Source organism: Lampris incognitus, chromosome 21 (genome assembly GCF_029633865.1).
Source record: "Lampris incognitus isolate fLamInc1 chromosome 21, fLamInc1.hap2, whole genome shotgun sequence".
NCBI lineage: Eukaryota > Metazoa > Chordata > Actinopteri > Lampriformes > Lampridae > Lampris > Lampris incognitus.
Genome location: NC_079231.1, coordinates 11,659,215 through 11,682,071, shown reverse-complemented (window position 1 = coordinate 11,682,071; position 22,857 = coordinate 11,659,215). Strand labels below are relative to the sequence as shown.

Here is a 22,857-nt window from a genome sequence, read left to right as displayed (position 1 = left end):
ATATGATGCGGAAGCGGGGAAGGCTCAGCTAACTGCTAGCCCATGCAGACCGTCAGTTCCGATAACACCGAAGGCGGTCTGGCAGCGGCCTCGCCTGGCGTTGACTGTGGTGTTTTTGGCGTCATCGTGTGGAGTGCGGGGAAGTGTGTTGAGGATGTCTGGCCGGGAGAGTTGGTGTTGAATCAGCTGGGGGAACCTGGTCTGCTGCATCTGGTGGGTGCAAGGACCACGGCCCTGCCCGGAGCCGCACCCGAAGAGGAAACACCAAGGGCGGTCTGACAGGACATGGAAGCGGGGCAGGCTAAGCTAACTGCTAGCCCACGCAGACCGGCAGTTCCAACAGTCATCCTGGCAGGCGTTCGCTCTCTTGGACAGATTTTTTTCTTTTTGTGGCTATGCTGGACATACGGGTTTTTGTAGTGTTTTTGTATTTTTTTGACATGTGTTTTTGTCTTTGTGTTGCACTGCTGTGGGCCGGGGGAAACGATGTTTCATTTCATCCATCCATTATCCAGGCCGCTTGTCCTTACTCAGGGACACGGGGATGCTGGAGCCTATCCCAGCAGCCACTGGGCGGCAGGCGGGGAGACACCCTGGACAAATAAGTGTTCCCAGTTCCTGAAGTGTATTTGCCCGTCGTATAGATCAGAAAAACCACTTGGGTTACAAACGCTGGTGAAGCGCAGCACTTCTAGAAGCAAAGGTTGGACATGAACCGTTTAATCTGTAAAAGAAATCAAGTTTCTCCAAAACAACTTCTGAGGCAAATGAGATTCTACTAGAACTTCATGGTCCTCTGTTGGAACATCAATGTCAGCTGTACGTTTGCTTCCTGTGACCTTGACAACGACGCCACATCAGCGAGTCGTGTCCGGGTGGGTTTGTCTGCTGTAAAGGGACTTCCTGTTGAATTTAAACACTGCTTTTAAGAAATCATTCTGCAGGACTTGATCCTGGATATCCATGCCAGGCTTCGTTGACAGAAGGTCATATCAACAGTCTCCACATGGACCGTGTGACTGAACACGCTGATGTCACATCTCAACACACACACAGACACACACACAGAGACAAACATGAAGACCTCAGATAAAAACTATACTAAACGAAAGTGCTGACGGGTAGGAAAACAACATGGGAACCTATTTTTACAATGTTCCGTGACCTCATTACTGTGCTCAGGATATCACATCATTTTTTTCCCCGTTTTCAAGGCATTTTCCGTGACTGGTAAAACTAGTCAATAAATTCCCAGGTTTTCCAGGATGTATGGGAACGCTCCTCCATCAGACAGCACTTCAGGATTACAGGTCATTCCACCGCTGTAACACGCGGCGTGTTTGCAGGCCAATGTCTTCAGGGGATTTGTGGCATTCACTGCAACGCGCAACGTTCTGTAATTTCATGCCAGCCATCGTTTTGTGCGAGCCGAGTGTAGTTTTGGAAATCGAGCTGCCCCGGTGGGGGTAGAGGGGGCAAATTGGGAAGCGGAGTAGGTCCAAACATAGTGACCGTGTGGGTAAGACATACATTGATTTGGTTAATCCGAGTCATTAAACAAACCCACAACACAGAGCAGTAATCTCCCACTGGTCCTCAGCAAACAGAAGAGCGAGTGAGTAAATAAGTGACGGGGAGAAAAGAAAGAGAAGAGAGAGAGAGAAGGGAGGGGGGGGGTGTACATGGAAGACATGCCTGGGAGACCGCACCCCAGGACAGATGAACTCTATTTTTACGCCTATCTTTACAGGAGGTGTTTGGTTTCTCCTCAGCCAGGCAGGGAGAGGTCGGGGGTCGAGAGAGGAAGAGCTACAGCTCCTAACCAGACTCTCCGCTTCACCCCCCCCCAATCCTGCACCTCCTCTTTTACCCCCACCACCACCACCCACTTCCAAGACCATTACGCCTGGTCGGCCTCACGTCGTAAAGACGAAGGGCTTAAAAAAGAGCTGTGGCATTGTGTCGCTGCGTGCTCCTCGCCGTGTGACGTTGAGCCTTATTTGGAGTTGAGACCGGGCGGGCGAGAGAGAGAGAGAGAGAGAGAGAGAGAGAGAGAGAGAGAGAGAGAGAGGGAGGGAGGAGCGAGAGAGAGAGGGAGAGGTACTATGTGTGTGAACTCGCTCCAAGACGTTCAAGGCGACAGGGGTCACATCAGAGATTATTACTGACGTTTCTTATCTGCTGTAACGCACGACTGACAGTCAGTACGACTAAATCAATGCAAGCTGACCGACTGAAAGCAGAAAACACAGCGGCCATGTTTAACGTCCCGTAGCACAGATCAACTGCCAGAACTTCAGCTGCACTGACTGAACTGAGGTATAAATACACATATTTTGTCTGTAGAATGACGGGCCGAGTCTCAAGTTGAATTTCATTTAGGTGGAGGTGACAGTGAAGTGGAGGTGAAGGATACGTGATGAGCTGTCTGGTGCCCCCCTCTGGCTTTTCTCTGCTGTTACACAACAGTGTCACAAAATCAGATAAACTTCAATATTTTAGTACACGTTTATTGTTCAGATAATTTCAGAACATCAACTGTCAAGGTATTTAACACTGAAAACACAACCCTGGTGCATATTTTAGCAACACAGCTTCTGCAGTATTTTACACTGGACAGCACGACTGACCGAGCTCAGCCACTGATGCTTGTAATCCATAAAGAACATTCCTTGAAGTGGAAAATAAAGCAAAATAAAGTTATTTTCTTAAACACCCATGACAGAACAACAGATTTAACTGCAAAAAGTTTTTGTTAACGACACCACCGAAGTTCAACATAGTTATTATATTCATTCCAGAAACAGCTGAACATTTTCTTTTGCGTTTACAAACCGAGCAATGACTTCTAACAACCTATTTACATAAAATGGACCAAAAAAAAGGGACAGAAATCTGTTTTACGCCATCATCATCTCTGAAATGTGAAACATCAGAGATGATGATCGGGTAAAATAGAGCAGCGATTCACATTTCTCATTTTAATAAGATGTCAGAGTCTCAGTGGAACTGAGTGGCTGATACACATCCAAATCCATATCCAGAGTCAATCATTTTGGCGCGCATGCCATCAAGTCAATGAGACGAGACGCCGGGGGAACAGCGAGATACTGCACCCCCAAGAAAATCGCTCATCCAAGAAAGTATATACACATTGATGCAGTGTGTGAGAGTGTTGTGCAAGCATTAGAGCAGATTATGGCGTTACACCGAGTTTCAACATGTGGCTGAGCGGGGTGGGGGGCGTGGTGATACCTTTACACCTCAAATGCTGGGAACTTTGATTTCATTGGCTGCAGAAGGTCCGTCAGGAAATAGATGGTGCCTGCCATACCTACAAAAAGGAAGCAGTTTGGTTACACAAAAAGCCAGCATTTCTACTGAGAGAGAGAAATAAACAACTTCAAACCAGATGAACAGATGCCACTGATGTTTTTAATAATTCACACAAACAACCTTTACAACCACGGGTACACAGTAGCGGTACACCTATTCTATACACATGCACCAGTGTTGTGCTGAAATGTCCCTCCCTGCCATGATTCGACTGTCTATTCCATGATGCCACTCCCCTTTCCTTGTACAAGCATTAAGAACTTCTTCACTGGGTGTCTGGGTGGCATAGCGGTCTATTCCGCTGCCTACCAATACGGGGATCGGCACTTCGAATCCCCGTGTTACCTCCGGCTTGGCCGGGCGTCCCTATAGACACAACTGGATATGTCTGCGGGTGGGAAGCCGGATGTGGGTATGTGTCCTAGTTGCTACACTAGCGCCTCCTCTGGTTGGTCGGGGCGCCTATTCGGGGGGGAGGGGGAACTGGGGGGAATAGCGTGATCCTCCCATGCGCTATGTCGCCCTGGTGAAATGCCTCACTGTCAGGGGAAAAGAAGCGGCTGGTGACCCCACATGTATGGGAGGAGGCATGTGGTAGTCTGCAGCCCTCCCCGGATCGGCAGAGGGGGTGGAGCGGCGACCGGGACGGCTCGGAAGAGTGGGGTAATTGGCCAAGTACGATTGGGGAGAAAAAAAATAAAAATAAAAAAAACAAAGAAGAAATTCTTCATTTATGTCGCTGTTCTCTTTCTCTCTGGGCCATACAAATAAAACTGACTTGACCTGAAATAAAACTTGTTTTCAGAGTGACTCCGCTCATTTAGGTGTCGTGTCTAACAGGCTCACTAGCATGACGATTTAATGATATATAGGGTATTTTGGGGCATTTTAACATTTATCCATCTGAAATTCTGATCTGGTGACATATCTTGATCATTACTGTACACCTCTCAAAGTACTCTGATGGCAACAGGGGCAACATGAGGAGTGGGGCTATTATTTCAGTGTCATAAAAAAAAGCTTTTCCCTCCACCTACTGCAGCCAACGCAGCAGCAGAGACTCTTCTGAGTGAAACCCTGACAGGGATTTAGATTTCAGCACAACACCGATGCATGCAGACAGCTAATGGGCACTGCTGAGTATAACGACTCACACATTCACCGGTAGGACATGTAATGATGATTATGTTCACCTTCAAAAAGTGAGAATGGCGTGTCTGGTGTCCGGCAGCCGTGTGCACCATAGTTCATACACCAGTCAGCAAACTGCAGGGAGGGAGGGGGCGAGAGAAGGGGAGAGAAATGAAGAAGCAAAAGAAAGAGAAACTGTGTTAGAACAGAAGAACCAGCAGGGGGCAGCAGTTCTAATCAATAAGAGCGTCAGCAATATCGGCAACTGAAACCCAAAAATCAGCCGACATATCGGATCCTGACCGCAGTGTCATCCTGTGTTGCTGGGAGCTCATCGCACAGCGCCAGCCCGACATCTGACAAGTCTATTTCCATCCTCTATGAACAGATCCATATTTAATGAACGCCCACGTGGGACTCACACCACCTGGAGGGCATCCAAAGAGTTGGCGGTACCGATCCAGTCCACCGGTGTAGATGAATACTTAATCTGGCAGCTACTGATGTGTTTGTCAGTGAAGATAAAAATGCCGCCTGTCTCGGACGCCCACCAGTCCTTGAATAATTCTGGATTTGGAGGCTGGAGACCCGCCAAGGATGGTACGATAGGCCAGAGTTCAAAACAAGTTTAATCTAACTTTCACATCTTATATCAAAGTCACGGAAGTGGAGGAAGGACAACATACGGCCACAGAAAGCAAATGAGGTCCTTCACTTGTGAAGAGGGAGAGAGAGACCAAGAGATGTGTTGATGTTGACGGGTGAGTGACAGAAATACAGATGGACAGATCCTGGATGGATGGACAGACAGACGAATACTCAGATGGATGACAGATACAGTACACACACAAACAACTGGACCATGAGTCATGTAGCAAAACCGTTTTTTTTTACTCCTCTTGCAAAATAATGTTACTTGATCTGATTTAATGACTTCTTGCACATGGGTCCTGTTTCCACCTTTAAAGTGCCCCCCATCTTTGAAAGTGAACAATTCTTTGCAAATTGAATTTTTAAAGTTAAAAGCTGAAGATATCTGGTGAAATTATTCAACTCTTTTATTCTTTAATGATGCAACACGTATCGCAACAAACAATATGCAGATATTGTTTTTCTATATTGTTCAGCCTAGCCAGACAGATATACAGACACAGACAGACAGAGAGATAGATAGATAGATATATAGATATATAGATAGATAGATACAGACAGACACAGATAGACAAATAGACAGATACAGCCAGACAGACAGACAGCTAGATAGATAGATAGATAGACAGACAAGACAGACAGCTAGATAGATAGACAGATGGACTGACAGCTAGATAGATAGACAGATGGACTGACAGCTAGATAGATAGACAGACAAGACAGACAGCTAGATAGATAGATAGACAGACAGACAGCTAGATAGATAGACAGACAGACAGACAGACATAGATAGACAGACAGATAGTAGGGTTGTGCAAAAAAATTGATACAGCTCAGTATTGCAATAACTTTTTTCACGATACTTTATCGATGTTCCAGCCCCTCACATCGATACATAAAAAAAATTATCCATGTTTTAAAGGGATTTCAGTTAATATGTGGGCATCTGGGTAGCGTGGCGGTCTATTCTGTTGCCTATCAACAGAATAGTTGGGTGTCGCACAGACACAATTGGCCGTGTCTGCGGGTGGGAAGCCGGATGTGGGTATGTCGGGGCACAGTCAGGGCGCCTGTTCAGGGGGGACTGGGGGGAATAGCGTGATCCTCCCACGCGCTACGTCCCCCTGGTGAAACTCGTCACTGTCAGGTGAAAAGAAGCGGCTGGTGACTCCAAATGTATGGGAGGAGGCATGTGGTAGTCTGCAGCCCTCCCCGGATCAGCAGAGGGGGTGGAGCAGCGACCGGGACGGGTCGGAAGAGTGGGGTAATTGGCAGAGTACAATTGGCAAGAAAATGTGGGGAAAAAAATCACAACCCCCCCCCCCAAAAAAAAACGTAATATGCACTTTATTTTATGATGCTGTTGCAGATACACAGCAGTAGAGTGCAGTGTGTTCTGTGACACAGAAAGACTTAATATCTACACTATTTTCACAGGACATGGCATCTACATTTGAGTTCAGTGTGTTTGGTGACATAATAAGAATACTTTATTTTCATATGATGTGACGACGTCTACAGGTCAGTTGTGTGTTTAGTGACACCGTGTGCACTGTGCAAACACCGTTCTGATAAACTGGTATGGAAATTCTGAATTAAATAGTTTTGACTCAATTTGTTCGCTGAGTTATCAAAATATAATGTCATGTAAATATTAGACTACCCAGGTGGTACACAGCAAGTTGTATTTTCAGCTATTTCTTTTTAATTTTCAGCAAATTATGTATCCTATTGCAATGTATCGTGACCCATGTATCATGATGTGTATTATATCGTTAAGTTCTTGCCAATACAGCCCTGATGGATAGCTAGACTAGACAGACAGCTAGATAACCAGACGGATAGCTAGACTAGATAGATCGCTAGATAACAAGACAGATAGCTAGATAACTAGACAGATAGCTAGATAACTAGACAGATAGCTAGATAACCAGACGGATAGCTAGACTAGATAGATAGCTAGATAAGTAGACGGCTAGCGAGACAAGATAGATAGCTAGATAACTAGACGGCTAGATAACTAGACGGCTAGCGAGACTAGATAGATAGCTAGATAACTAGACGGCTAGATAACCAGACGGATAGCTAGACTAGATAGATAGCTAGATAACTAGACGGCTAGCGAGACTAGATAGATCGCTAGATAACAAAACAGATAGCTAGATAACTAGACGGATAGCTAGATAACTAGACAGATAGCTAGATAACCAGACAGATAGCTAGATAACCAGACAGATAGCTAGATAACTAGATAGATAGCTAGATAACCAGACAGATAGCTAGTGTAACTGGTTATTTTCTTGCCCGGTGCGGGATTCGATACGGGGTGTACTGCACCACAAGGTGACATCACTAACCGCTCGACTAAAGGGTCAGACCCGTTAGCTAGGGGCTAATGTGTCTTATTAGTAGTTTACACTAGATAACCAGACAGATAGCTAGGTAACTAGACTGATAGCTAAACTAGATAGATAGCTAGATAACTAGATGGATAGCTAGGTAACTAGACGGATAGCTAGATAGCTAGATAGATGGATAAACAGATCAGCATTTCCCAACTTCAGTGGGTTAATTTTCAACCTATCCACAGCCTTCCTCAACCACAAAGACTGACAAGACAAAAAGTGCTGCCGTCCTAAAGTGAGCATTACAATGGAGCAATAAATGGAGATGAAGCTGAAAAACAGTGGAGTTTCGTACTATCACCCATCAGTTTAGGCTATGAGCAACTAAAAAATATTTTTTTCCATTTTCTTTTAGCGGGAGTTTATAACTTGACATGGGGTCAACATGAATTGCCTCTGAGCTCAACCAACAGGTCTTTGTGGTTGGAGTTAGTAATATCTACATTACTATGTATTATACTGCTGAACAGCTGTGCCAATGGATGTGAGTGAAGGATAAGATGGCTCGGCAATGTCAGTAGTTGTGTCTGTGTCGTGTTTACTGACCATGCAGGCTCGGTACAGGTGTTTGAGGTCGTGGGTTTGTCGGTAGAGAGCCAGGAAGGTGTAGGCGTTCCCAGCGGCACCGTGACACAAACCGTAACCTTTCTTCAGGAGGCCGAAACGCCAAACCAGCTCCCCGCACCACAGGGCTTCCTCCATGTACTGCGGCACGCCGAACGTCTGTAAACCAAGGATGAGGAACAGGAAGATGGATGTTTGCAAAGGCTGTCAGCTGTGACATTAAAACTTGATGAAGGTGATTCTAGAAGTGAGTCCTCAGGCAATTTATATGATCTGGTAAAAACACACGTTCGTTTCTAATACTGTTTATGAATATATGTGTAATCTTTGTGATGAATGTCTTGTTCTTTTGAAAGCCTCAAAGCTACCACACACAAACACAATCCATTAGTGAGAAAGCAAAATGGAAATCTTTGGGGTCAAAGTTCACTCTCATGCAGTTGGTGGTAAGCCAAAAAGGCTGAACACCCAAAACCAACAGTGCCTTGGAAGCATTTATCAAAAAGCTTTGTGATTCAATTTACACAACACACTCCATTAAAAAGATGACAAGACTGTCCAGATGAAATATAAACACAACATCAAGTGCCCTTTAAATAAATGTGCAGCACATAAACAGTATTTGAACTAAGGCGTGGATACTGGAGAAAGTGTGTCTGCATCAGCACACGCACACACGCACACACACACACACACACACACCTAGGGGCAATTTAGTGCGGCCAATTCACCTGACCTACAAGTCTTTGGACTGTGGGAGGAAACCGGAGCACCCGGAGGAAACCCACGCAGACACGGGGAGAACGTGCAAACTCCACACAGAGGATGACCCGGGACGACCCCCAAGGTTGGACTACCCCGGGGCTCAAACCCAGGACTTTCTTGCTGTGAGGCGACCGTGCTAACCACTGCCCCACCATGCTGCCCTCACTTGATTATAATTGACAGAATAATAAGTTAACCTAAATTGTTGGTTGAATAAATGAAAACAATTCTACAACCAAATAATGAAAGGTTTTCAAAATCTTCAATAATGGATCAAATGAGTCGATTAATCTATCTATCGTTCCATCTTTCAAACATTATGTTAATCATTCAATCTGTTCATTGTTCATCTATCTTCCTATCGCTGTCCATCCAACTATCCATCTATCTACCTGTCAAGTTTATTAGTATGTTCTTAATTAAGAGTTTCAGTCTCAGAGGGTTTTCATTCACACAGTGAGAAACAAGAGATGATATACCATCCCATCCAGCATCATCTGAATGTTGGAAACAAAAAAGAGCTCTCATACACACAGCAGACTGACTCCAGCACATTACCCATCTTTCTATCCATCCACCCATCCATCCATCATCCATCCATCCATCCACCCATCGGTCAGTCCATTCATCCATCTTTCTACTTGTGCATCCATCAATCTACCAACTTGTCTGTCCACCCATCTGTACATCCATCCATCTATCCACCTGTATATCCATCCATCAATATATCCACCTGTAATCCATCTTTATACCTACCTACCTACTTACCTACCTGTCAGTCCATCTGTCTATCCATCCATCTATCTATCTAACCTTCTATACACCTGTCAATCCATCTATCCATCCACCTACCTACCCATCTTTCCATCCATCCATCCATAAAAGCACATCCAAGGCTTTGTAAAAGAGCTCCCTGGTTGGTGTTTTGGGCTCCATGTTAACCTTGTAGGCCTGCAGCAGCATGTAGATGACCCCCGGAGCGCCGTGGCACCAGTGCACCAGCAGGTCGCGGTCGTCACCGATGCATGGAGGGTAGTTACCGGAGTGTAACCGGAGGCGGCAGACGTAGTCCACACTGGGCTTCACCAGGCTGGGGACCCGCTCTGCACCGGCAGCCAGAAAACCAGGCTGTGGATCGTTGGACAAAGTTATAAGAAAAGAAGCCCGATTCCTCAACTCCTTCACCTACATCGATGCTGGACTCAGATATTCTGGGATCTGTAGATACTTTCTTGTAGACATTGTTGGGTAGTTGTAGCTTTTTCTGAATTTTTAACATTTTGTCACATCTTTCATGTTCATGTTGAACCATATCAAACTGCTCTTAAAGAGGTTCAAATGAACATGGGTAAGAAACAAAAAAAATCTAAAACAAAAACAAAACAACCAGAAGTGAATCTGAACAACTTTTGGCCTTTTTCAATTTTACTGAGCTGGTCACATATGGACTGAGATCTTGGGTTTGGGGGAAATTATTACTAAATTTGTGTACCTTTTTTTTTGGGGGGGGGGGGGTTCCTCCCTTTTTCTCCCCAATTGTATCTGGCCAATTACCCCACTCTTCTGAGCCGTCCCAGTCACTGCTCCACCCCCTCTGCTGAGGGCTGCAGACTACCACATGCCCCCTCTGATAAATGTGGAGTCGCCAGCTGCTTCTTTTCGCCTGACAGCGAGGAGTTTCACCAGGGGGACGTACCACTGGGAGGATCACGCCATTCCCCCCAGTTCCCACTCCCCCCTGAACAGCCATCCCGACCAACAAGAGGAGGCGCTAGTGCAGCGACCAGGACACATACCCACATCCGGCTTCCCACCCGCAGACACGGCCAATTGTGTCTTTAGGGACGCCCAACCAAGCTGGAGGAAACACGGGGATTCAAACTGGTGATCTCCATGTTGGTAGGCAATGGAATAGACCGCTATGCTACCCGGATGCCACAAAAATTTGTGTACATTTTAGCAATTTTAAGTCATTTGTCCTTAGACCATCGCTGTATCTCCCTCACAGAAGCCCTGTTGCACTTTGTGCACCTGAGCGTGCACTTCGTAGCAGTGAGTAAAATGAAAAACATCAGGAAAAAAGAAACGAGAAAAAATAAAAAGCAAACTGAGAAAGAATAAATTGGACTTCATAAAGCCCTGCGTTAAGCAGCAACATGAATACTTCAGATGCATAAATGCCAAATTTTTGGTAAAATACATTTCCATCAGCATTTTTACAAAGGAGTTTGAATAAAGGATCAAATTATGATTTTCTTCTGGGGGGGGGGGGGCGACAGAGCTAGCCTGGGCTCCTCCAGAGCTGCTGGGAGGGGGTCAGGTTGGGTTTACCTGCATGAGATAGTAGTAGATACCGGAGAGGCCATGCGCAGCGCCTACATACTGTTCCTGATGCCACTCATACATCAGTGGGCTTTGGTCTCGGACCCCAAACCTCTTAGACAGGTTCTCCCCGGACCCAAGAACAGCCTCGCAGATCTGAAGCCCGAAAACACACAAATCAGATCAACAATCAAACCAAAGCTTACTTATCAAATACACAGTAACAGTATAAACACACAGCACAGTAACATCAGTTACTGCCAATGAAATTCTCTACACACTCAATAAAATAAAACAAAACACAGCAACGTCAAACACAATAGAAGGGTAGTAACATATACAAGGTGAAACACAACAGAAAGAATATTAAATAAATATCCTAGAAGAGGAGGAGGACGAAAAACAAGAAAAGTAAAATAAAATGAAGAGAAGGAAAATTAATGATTAAGAAGAATTGTAAAACTATACAAACAATACATAATAAGAGAACATTTATTAATAGGAGCAGGGTATAAATTATGAGTCCAAATGAACAAATATGAACAAAATCACATCATCTGCCAAGAGCAGAGATGCAATTCTGAGGTTCCCAAAACTGACACACTCCTCACCTTGGCTGTGCCTGGAGATCCTGTCCATGACTATCACAAAAAGAATCCGAGACAAGGGAGAACCTTGGCGGAGTCCGACACCCACCGAAAATGTATTTGACTTTGTGCCAAGAATACAGACACAACTCTCACTTTGGTTATACAAGGACTGGATACAGATATATATATATATGGCCTGGCGGCCTGTCCAGGCTGTCTCCCCGCCTGCCGCCCAATGACTGCTGGGTTAGGCTCCTGCATCCCCGCGACCCTGAGAGCAGGATGAGCGGCTTGGATAATGGATGGATATATATACACACACACACCCTGTGATGGCCTGGCGGCCTGTCCAGGGTGTCTCCCCGCCTGCCGCCCAATGACTGCTGGGATAGACTCCAGCATCCTGCAACCCCGATTGGGATAAGCAGCTTGGATAATGGATGGATGAACACATACGTATAAGCACTTTGCAATAGCAGATGATAGCAATGTCAGATGCCATCAGCAGAACTGTGTGTGTGTGTGTGAGTGTGTTGCAGGTAGAAACTGTCCAGCAGCCTTCTTCTTTGGTGGTACTGTGCAGGATGCTAACCAAATAACTTTATGACCGGGGCGCCGTTTTATTTGGAATCACATGTTTTTATTCACGCCTTCTTCGGCTAACTCAAATTGAGAACATTCATAACGTCGTGCAGGTTAAACTAGGGAAAGCTTATCAGTAGAGTATCATCAAATTTGCCAATGTGATTGAACCACCGATAACGTCTTCAGGCCCAACATAGAGAGAGGTGAGGAAACCCACCTGCTGTATATACTGCAGGGGGATCCGCTCACCGAGCTGCTGGTTGATAAAGACCAGTGAGTAGAGATAGCCCATCCGCCCATACAACAGTTCATCAGGCAGTCCTCCAGATCCCTTCACCACCATCAGGTGGAACTGCAGCAGTCTGGAGAGAGAGAGAGAGAGACAGACAGACAGACAGAGACGAGAGAGAGACAGAGACAGTCACCTCACTGTCAAAGGCTCTCAAAAACATTGTGTAATTGAACTGGAGAATGCAGGTCTTCTTTTTCAGCTTGTTCCCTGTTTCCCAGGGGTTGCCACAGCGGATTTGATAGTTTCCATGGAGAACAGTTTTCATGATAGTTTCCATGGAGAATGCAGGTCTACAGTATAAAGCGATTGACTGCAAAACAATTAAAAAGAAAAAACAAGCACTCATAAACCACTGTGGGACACTGATCTTGTAGCGAATGGCAGCATCTGTTGTGTAGCGAACGGCAGCATCTGTTGTCTCTGCATTGTCTTTGAGTCCATTTGTGAAACAATATTTTTGCTATCATTCAGATATGAAGTTATTTTCTCGGTTGTTTATGCACATAATGGACAAAACTGATATTTTTGCATATTTTAGCCCATTTTGATAATCGCATATACTTAACATATACTTAATTTCCTTCGCCCTCTTTTGAATTTGATGCTGTTATTGTCTCTTATCCAGTCAAACTCACCATTGTGGTTGGGTACTGCCCACCAGGCCCCCTTGGTGAGTTTCTGGAGGAGCTTGACACTTCCCTGTTGATGACTCTGCACTTATCCTTCTTGGTGACTTCAACATCCACACTGACAAGCTAGATCCTCTTCTCTCTTTCCTCTCCTCCTTTGACCTTCACCTCTCACCCTCTCCTCCTACCCACAAGGCCGGCAACCAGCTGGACCTTATCTTTACTAGACACTGTCCTATTTCCAATCTCTCTGTTACTCCCCTCCAGCTCTCATGTCCTACTCTCTCTCCCTCTCTTCACCCCCCTCAGCCCCTCCCCCTACCCACATGGTTTCCATCCGTAGACACCTCCGCTGTCTCTCCGCCACTGATCTTTCTTCCTCTGTTACCTCTATCCTCCTTACACCTGAATCTTTCTCTCTCCTACCCCCTGACACTGCTACTGATCTTCTTCTCTCTACCCTCTCCTCTTCTCTGGACAATCTCTGTCCCCTCACCTCCAGGCCTGCACGCCCAACTCCACCTGCCCCTTGGCTGTCCGACTCAGTACGTACTGACAGACGGAGCCTGAGAGTGGCAGAGTGCAAATGGAGAAAAGGCAAACTCCCAGAGGACCTTCTCAACTTCCAATCTCGTCTTCCCACTTTCTCCTCCTCCCTTTTTGCTGTTAAGGCTGCCTTTTATCGCCTAAAATCCCATCCTCTGCCTCTAATCCTAAGAAACTCGTTGAAACCTTCTCTACACTTCTTCAACCCCCACCTCCTCCTCCTACTTCCTCCTTTCTCCCTGATGACTTCGCTAACTTCTTTGACAAGAAGGTAAACGACATCAGATCCTCCTTTTCTCACCACCTGGTTAGTTCTGTTTGCACTATCCCACCCTCTGCACCCTCCCTTACCTCTCGACGTCCCACCCTATCCCACCTTGCTCCTCTCTCCCCTGACGAGGTCCTCAACCTCATCACATCCAGTCGCCCCACCACTTGCTCCGGTCCCCTCCCCTCTTCTTCAGTCTATAGCACTTGAACTCCTTCCCTTTCTAACCCACCTCATCAACACCTCCCTCCAGGCAGGATGCTTTCCATCTGCCTTCAAGACTGCTAGAGTCAACCCTCTTCTCAAGAAACCATCCCTTAACCTCTCTGACATCAAAAACTACAGACCGGTTTCCCTTCTACCCTTTCTATCCAAAACTTTCGAACGTGCTGTCTTTAACTAACTTTCTTTGTACCTCCAACAGAACAACCTCCTGGACCCCAAACAGTCTGGGTTCAAGGTGGGTCACTCGACAGAGATGGCCCTCCTTGCAGTGACAGAATCGCTGCACTCTGCGAGAGCAAACTGTCTCTCCTCTGTCCTGATATTCCTGGACCTGTCAGCTGCGTTCAACACAGTGAACCACCAGATCCTCCTCTCTACCGTCGAGGGGCTGGGTGTCACAGGCTCTGCACTCTCAATGTTTGCATCCTACCTGACAGGTCGCTCCTACCAGGTGACATGGAGGGGATCTGTGTCGGAGCCTCGCAGACTGACTACAGGCGTTCCACAAGGTTCGGTTCTGGGTCCTCTCCTTTTCTCCCTGTACACGACATCCCTGGGTTCTGTTATTCGCTCGCATGACTTCTCTTACCATTGTTTCTCTAAATTTCTGATTTCTCCCAATTTAGTGGCCAATCGATCCCTATTTTAGTTCAAACACCCACCCTTGTACTGCATACGTTCGCCAACTGCATCTCTCCGGCCGGCAGAATCCAGGCCGAACCACTGCTTTTTCCGACACACACAGGGACGCATTCATTTGACGAACACAAGCCGACTCTGCCCCCCCACCCCCGAAGACAGCATTGCCAATTATTGCTGCTTCAGATCCGGCCATAGTCGGATCTGACAAGACCGGGGCGCGAACCCCGGTCCCCAGTGGGCAACTGCACAGACACAAAACCGATGCTTAGACCGCTACACCACCGCGGACCCCTCTTACCATTGTTATGCCGATGACACCCAGCTGATCTTGTCCTTTCCTCCCTCTGACACAGAAGTAGAGACACGCATTGCTGCGTGCTTGACTGACATCTCGGAGTGGATGGCGACACATCACCTGAAGCTCAACCTGGACAAGACAGGGCTGATGTTCCTTCGGGTGAAAGGTTGCCTGCACCGAGACCTGGCCATCACCATTGACAACACCGTGGTGATGCCGACTCGGACTGCGAGGAATCTGGGTGTGTACCTGGACGACCACCTGTCGTTTTCTGCAAACGTTGCATTGGTTGCTTGCTCCTGCAGATTTCGCCTCTATAACACCAGGAGGATTTGCCCATTCCTCACCGATGAGACGGCACAGGTGCTCATCCAGGCTCTGGTCATCTCCCAGCTGGACTACGCTAACTCCTTCCTTGATGGTGCCCCGGCGTCGGCCATCAAGACCTCTGGAGCTTGTTCAGAAAGCTGCAGCTCATCTGGTGTTCAACCGCCCCAAGTTCTTCCACACGACTCCCCTTCTCATGTCCCTACACTGGCTCCCATTAGCTGCTTGCATCCAGTTTAAGACTCTGGTGCTAGCCTATAGGGCAGTGAAAGGAACAGCTCCTTCCTATCCCCAGGCCATGGTCAAGCCCTACACCCCTGCCCGACCACTTCGCTCTGCTGCCTCGGCACGCCTAGTTGCCCCGTCGCTCAGAGGCCCCTGCTGCCGATCGACCCGGTCGCGGCTCTTTTCTGTCCTGGCCCCACGGTGGTGGAATGAACTCTCCACTGATGGCAGGATAGCGGAGCCGCTGCCCATCTTTAGGCGCAGGTTGAAAACTCACCTCTTCAAGAACTACTACCCTGTTACTTGTTCTTAGCACTTATTGTATTCACTCATTTAAAAAACAAAAAAAAATCTCTTTCTTGCGCTTTTACTTTAGCACTGGTTTTGCTCTTAGATGCTTGTTTCGATGCACTTATGACCTCTGATGACTAGTAGTTCTCCTGATTTCCTACGTTAAATGCACTTATTGTAAGTCGCTTTGGATAAAAGCGTCGGCTAAATGACTGTAATGTAATGTAACAGAACTCCAGACCATTACAGTTACAAGTATGGATTGATTTAAGAAGTTTTCCTGGGCTTTTCAACAGCATTATCCTGCTAAGATAATGTAAGTTTGACAAAACTTGACTAAATATTAACTGTGGTAGACTATTTATCTCAACTAATTAAGTTACAAGCCTCTGCAAGTTGCTTTTCATAGTGTACTGAAATTAATGGAAACCAATGGCTGCTAGGAAGGAAGGAAAACATTCAAAACCCTATGGCACACTTTGGAAAATGGACAGGAGTAACATAATAAGATGAACTTTGTAGTAAATAGGATAAAACATGCAAAAACAATAGCACGGTCCTTTAAATGTGGACTTATTTCTGACCAAAAACATCATCAGTCTCCAGTCAAGACTGACCTGTTCAGGTACTCGTCGGCCTCCTGCACCCTCTGCAGGCGGTGGTGGACCACTACAGCCACCGCCAGCGGCCCTGCATCCCCACACAGGAAGGTGACGTCATGGCGACGGGTCAGACACCTCAGACTTCGGCTTACATAGTCGTGAGCCTTCAGGAGGAAGGACGGCTCCCCGAACACGCTGTGGAGGTGAAGGTAGAGCAGAGCGATGCCTGCAGAGGAACACACACACACACAACACACAATAAATACAGACACACAACAGAGAACCACTGATATGAGATAGCTGCATCATTATCTACTAACCCCAAATGACACTGGGAAAAAAATTCAAAATTACAATATTTATGGGTTTTTTGTGATATTAAAGAATACAGAGAATTGGGTAATTTCACCAGATATATACAGCTTTTAATCTTTATTTACAAATATGACTACTGTACATGTGTATAGTGAAACAACATTTTTTTCAGCCCCATTCTTTTCTTAGTTACAAGCTTGATGTTTAAATACTTATGAAATCTTAGGTATATTAGACATCGTCTTCTCTCTCTTTCGGCTGCTCCCGTTAGGAGTCACAGCGGATCATCTGTTTCCATCTCTTCCTGTCCTCTGCATCTTCCTCTGTCACACCAGCCACCTGCATGTCCTCCTTCACCACATCCATAAACCTCCTCTTTTCCTCTTCCCTGGCAGCTCCATATTCAGCATCCTTCTCCCAATATACCCAGCATCTCTCCTCCACACATGTCCAAACCATCTCAATCTTGCCTCTCTTGCTTTGTCTCCAAACCATCCAACCTGAGCGGTTCCTCTAATATACTCATTCCTAATCCTATTCTCCGTCATCACTCCCAATGAAAATCTTATCTTCAACTCTGCCACCTCCAGCTCCACCTCCTGTCTTTTCATCAGTGCCACCGTCCCCAAACCATATAACATAGCTGGTCTCACTACCATCTTGTAAACCTTCCCTTTAACTCTGGCTGGTACCCTTCTTTCACAAATCACTCCTGACACTCTTCTCCACCCACTCCACCCTGCCTGCACTCTCTTCTTCACCTCTCTTCTGCGCTCCATTAACTTGAACAGTTGACCCCAAGTATTTAAACTCATCCACCTTCTTCACCTCTACTCCTTGCATCCTCACCATTCCACTGTCCTCCCTCTCATTCATGCATATGTAGTCCATCTTGCTCCTACTGACGTTCATTCCTCTTCTCTCCAGTGCATACCTCCACCTCTCCAGGCTCTCCTCAAACTGCTTCCAACTCTCGCTACAGATCTCAATGTCATCCACAAACATCATCGTCCATGGAGACTCCTGCCTGATCTCATCCGTCAACCTGTCCATCACCATTGCAAACAAGAAAAGGCTCAGAGTCCATCCTTGATGTAATCCCACCTCCAACTTGAACCCATCCATCACTCCTACTGCACACCTCACCACTGTCACACTTCCCTCATACAGAGCATCCGGGAAGTATTCACACCCCTTCACTTTCCCCACATTTTGTTATGTTACAGCCTTATCCCAAAATGGATTAAATTCCTTTTTTATCATCAATCTACACACAATACCCCATAATGACAAAGTGAAAAAGGTTTTGTAGAAATTTTTGCAAATTTATTAAAAATAAAAAACTGAAATATTGCATGTACATAAGTATTCACACCCTTTGCTATGCCACTCAAAATTGAGCTCAGGTTCATCCTGTTTCCACCGATCATCCTTGAAATGTTTCAAATCTTGATTGGAGTCCACCTGTAGTAAATTCAATTGACTGGACATGATTTGGAAAGGCACACACCTGTCTATATAAGGTCCCACTGTTGACAGTGCATGTCAGAGCAGAAACCAAGCCATGAAGTCAAAGGAAGTGTCTGTGGACCTCCGAGACAGGATTGTATCGAGGCACAGATCTGGGGAAGGGTACAAAAAAATTTCTACAGCTTTGAAGGTCCCGAAGAGCACAGTGGTCTCCATCATTCGTAAATAGAAGAAGTTTGGATCCACCAGGACTCTTCCTAGAGCTGGCCGCCCAGCCAAACTGAACAATCGGGGGAGAAGGGCCTTGGTCAGGGAGGTGACCAAGAACCCGATGGTCACTCTGACAGAGCTCCAGTGTTCCTCTGTGAAGATGGGAGAACCTTCCAGAAGGACAACCATCTCTGCAGCACTCCACCAATCAGGCCTTTATGGTAGAGTGGCCAGACAGAAGCCTCTGCTCAGTAAAAGGCACATGACAGCCTGCTTGGAGTTTGCCAGAAAGCACCTAAAGGACTCTCAGACCATGAGAAACAAGATTCTCTGGTCTGATGAAACCAAGATTGAACTCTGGCCTGAATGCCAAACGTCACGTCTGGAGGAAACCAGGCACCTCTCATCACCTTGCTAATACCATCCCTGCAGTGAAGCATGGTGGTGGCAGCATCATGCTGTGGGGATGTTTTTCAGTGGCAGGAACTGGGAGACTAGTCAGGATCGAGGGAAAGATGAATGGAGCAAAGTACAGAGAGATCCTTGATGAAAACTTGCTCCAGAGCGCTCAGGACCTCAGACTGGGGTGAAGGTTTACCTTTCAACACGACAACGACCCTAAGCACACAGCCAAGACAATGAAGGAGTGGCTCCGGGACAAGTCTGTGAATGTCCTTGAGGTCCCAGCCAGAGCCCAGACTTGAACTCCATTGAACATCTCTGGAAATACCTGAAAATAGCTGTGCAGCGACGCTCCTCATCTAACCTTACAGAGCTCGAGAGGATCTGCAGAGAAGAATGGGAGAAATACCCCAAATATAGGTGTGCCAAGCTTGTAGCTTCATACCCAAGAAGACTTGAAGCTGTAATCACTGCCAAGGGTGCCTCAACCAAGCACTGAGTAAAGGGTGTGAATACGTATGTACATGCAATATTTCCGTTTTTTATTTTTAATAAATTTCCAAAAATTTATACAAAACCTTTTTTGCTTTGTCATTATGGGATATTGTATGTAGATTGATGGGAAAAAAGGGGATTTAATCCATTTTGGAATAAGGCTGTAACATAACAAAATGTGGGGAAAGTGAAGGGGTGTGAATACTTTCTGGATGCACTGTACATATCCTGCACCACTCCTACATACTTCTCTGCAACTCCCGACTTCCTCATACAATACCACACCTCCTCTCTCGGCACCCTGTCGTATGCTTTCTCTAAATCTACAAAGACACAATGTAACTCCTTCTGACCTTCTCTATACTTCTCAATCAACATTCTCAAAGCAAACATCACATCTGTGGTGCTCTTTCATGGCATGAAACCATACTGCTGCTCGCTGATCATCACCTCTCCTCTTAACCTAGCTTCTATTACTCTTTCCCATATCTTCATGCTGTGGCTGATCAACTTTATACCTCTGTAGTTGCTACAGTTCTGCACATCACCCTTATTCTTGAAATTAGTTATATTGGACATGTAGGCACTTATTTATACGAGATGCCCTTCCTGACACATCCCTCCTCATTTATCCAGGCTTGGGACTGGCACTAAGAATGCACTGGCAATTAATAATGTTAAATGTTTTTTGTTGTTTTTCTGCTCTAAAAAGTTGTGTGAATGGACTTTATTTTTAGGCAGCACATTCAACAAAGATAAATTCCTAATGTACAAACTTACTTGGATGTCAATAAACTCAACTTTCAACTTGATAACGCAAGGTAAGACCAACAGGCCCAGTGCTGTCAGCAAACAATAAAATGCTTAGAGGTCTTTGTTTTTCTTTCTTTTTTTTACTATATATGTATTTTTTTCTCCAACAGGGGGGGCAATCACAAGTGAAACTAAGAAATGTCAAAGTGAAAAATGACACCTAATTTTTACAGCACCCATACCAATATGTACCCTGGCTCTGTCAAATGACAGAAGCTAAGCAGGTGTGGGCTTGGCTAGTACTTGGATGGGAGACCTCCCGGATCAATGAGTTGCTGCCGGAAATGGTGTTGGTGGGCCAGTAGGGGACAGTCTTCCCTCTGGTCCTAATAAAACAGCAAATGTCAAATCCCCATAACCCAGTGCAGTGACGGGGGGACACTGTGCTGTAGGAGATGCCGTCCTTCAGATGCGACGTTAGACTGAGGGTCTGACTCACTGTGGAGATGCCATGGCACTTATCACAAAAAGTAGGGGGTTCCCCTCTGCATCTTGGCAAAATTCCCAACCTGGTTCTGGCCACCTGATCACCCCCCCATGTAATTGGCTCAACGATTCGTTCCTCTCAAGCTGATGTGTGGTGAGCGTTCTGGTGCAAAATGGCTGCCGTGCACCACCCAGGTGGTGCTACACATTGGTGGTGGTTGAAGTGAGTTACTCCCTCCAATGTGAAGCGCTCTAGGTGTCTAGAAAAGCACTATATAAATGTAATGATTATTATTATGTGTCTGATAAGACAGAAGCATAGAAACAGGCACTAACGTGTTCAACAAAACACAATTAAATCAATCTTTTGGACATCCGTTTAGGATAGCAGCTATAGCAATAAAAAAGAAGACAGGAAAAAAACAAAAGAAAGGAGGGAAAGGACTAGGAAGAAGGATGTAATCCAGAGTGTTCCAGGGAGTGTGTGAGGCAGATGCTAGCAGCGTGTATGTATATGTGACATGTCTGCCTGTAGGTGCATGGGATTAATCCCAATAAATTCTGGTGTCTCAGATCTGTGAATTATTGTACTGCCTCTGAGTTGCAAACAGGCTCTGCAGCCACCCACGGGCCCTGCAGTCATGCAGACATCCCACAACCAAGAGAACAGCCAGAGGCCAAAGTGCCACAACCCTAGAGGAGCACCGAGCCGGCTACAGGGGGCCAGGAGCTTGCAGAGCAATAGCCGCACACACACCCTAGGAGCAAAACCAGTCCCCGAAGGCACAAGCTGGGCCCGTTAGAGGTCTTTCTTGATCAAAATGTAATTTTGTTAGGGCAGGCAGTGTTAAATGTAAACTGTAATGAAAGGTGGCAGTGCTTTAGCCACCTCCTCACCTGTCCAGCCAGTGTAGCTGGTGCAGTCCCTCGGGTCAGCAGACCGGAGGCCATTCTCCATGATGGCTAAAAGCTCGGTGATCTTACTGCTCAACCGCTGGGCAAACTGTGGTGTGAGCTGAAAGAAAATTCAGGTCCGTACGTTCACAGGAAGTCTGCATGTACATGATATCCTCCACCCACCCACCCACACTTTTCATACAGTACCTTGCCCTGAGAGTCAAACAGTGCCAGTGTGCACGCAGGGCTCCCATCATAGTCCGGGTACGGGTTCTTCAAAGCTCTCGTCTCCATTTTAATCTGAGCGGACCTGGTCCTGCTGTGGTTTCCTCTATTTGGGCCGGACCAAGATGAATCTACAGAGACCTGGCAACGTGATGCGCAGGCGGAATTGCAAGGAAAAAATAATTAAAGCCTATCAGCCAAAATATTGGGCGAGCGTTTACATTTATCTCTTACACTTTACATGCGGCTGTTATCGATTTGTGGGTCTGTTGTATGTAAACACGCAGAAATCTGCGCATATCTGCAGCCTGCCGCGACTGCCCAGCTTCGCTACATCCGCAAACACGCGCGTTACATGCTGAGCAAGGAGCGTTAACGGCGGCCCGTTCCGTCCCGTGTTCTCTACCGGCGGTTCATGATTAAAATGCATTTAATGTTAAGTGCGACACGGAGGTCTCACCAAGTTATGTCGCTGTTGAATCTTCCTCGTGCCGTTTCGTCTGTCGTGTTGCAGAAAAAGGCGAAAGCAGCTCACTACCGCCACCCGCTGTCCGGAGGCATTCTCACTCGTTGCGCAGTTTATCGGCTCCGTCGGTTTCCTCCTCTTCTCATCGACCCTCTTTCTATCTGTGCAGTGTCACTTCACGCCAAGCGCACCACACCGCATTGCAATGTACGAAACGCCTTATATATCGAGTTTGATTCGATGTGTCTTATTCCAGGAGCAGGTGTTTTCCTCTCATATATGGAAATGCATTTCTAGGTGTGACGCTAGACGACAAAATCTGCTGGAAACCTCACAAAACACGTGCGAGCAAAACTGGCAAGGAGCATTGCAGTCATGAGAAAAGCAAGACATCTTCCGGATCATAAATCACTGCACACTGTATTGGTCATTTATTTTACCACA

The 22,857-nt window shown here is 46.3% G+C and overlaps 1 protein-coding gene across 3 annotated transcripts; it reads right to left on the bottom strand.

Annotated features, from left to right (window-relative positions):
- Window positions 1–2,495: 2,495 nt before the first annotated feature.
- lancl1 (LanC antibiotic synthetase component C-like 1 (bacterial)) lies at window positions 2,496–22,440 on the bottom strand. Of its 3 annotated transcripts, XM_056301235.1 has the most exons (10): window positions 22,408–22,440; window positions 21,930–22,088; window positions 21,723–21,840; window positions 16,710–16,920; window positions 12,567–12,711; window positions 11,184–11,330; window positions 9,795–9,980; window positions 8,070–8,246; window positions 4,530–4,602; window positions 2,496–3,334 (listed from the first exon to the last, which is right to left on the bottom strand). In XM_056301235.1, exons 2-10 carry the CDS (start codon window positions 22,014–22,016, stop codon window positions 3,258–3,260), a joined length of 1,221 nt encoding a protein of 406 aa, XP_056157210.1. In that variant the 5' UTR covers window positions 22,017–22,088; window positions 22,408–22,440; the 3' UTR covers window positions 2,496–3,257. The 3 variants fall into 3 exon arrangements, 2 of the variants coding, with proteins under 2 accessions (XP_056157210.1, XP_056157211.1); XR_008812388.1 differs by lacking the exon at window positions 2,496–3,334 and having other exon boundaries at window positions 9,709–9,980; XM_056301236.1 differs by lacking the exons at window positions 2,496–3,334; window positions 4,530–4,602 and having other exon boundaries at window positions 8,112–8,246; window positions 9,705–9,980.
- Window positions 22,441–22,857: the final 417 nt, after the last annotated feature.

Excerpts from the sequence above, each read along its gene's own strand:
- lancl1 (XM_056301235.1), bottom strand. The coding sequence starts at position 22,016 with ATGGAGACGAGAGCTTTGAAGAACCCGTACCCGGACTATGATGGGAGC. Across the intron at positions 4,603-8,069 it reads ACCTGTACCGAGCCTGCATG|TTTGCTGACTGGTGTATGAA; the intron begins GTCAGTAAACAC and ends CCCTCCCTGCAG. Across the intron at positions 3,335-4,529 it reads GCCATTCTCACTTTTTGAAG|GTATGGCAGGCACCATCTAT; the intron begins GTGAACATAATC and ends TCCTTTTTGTAG.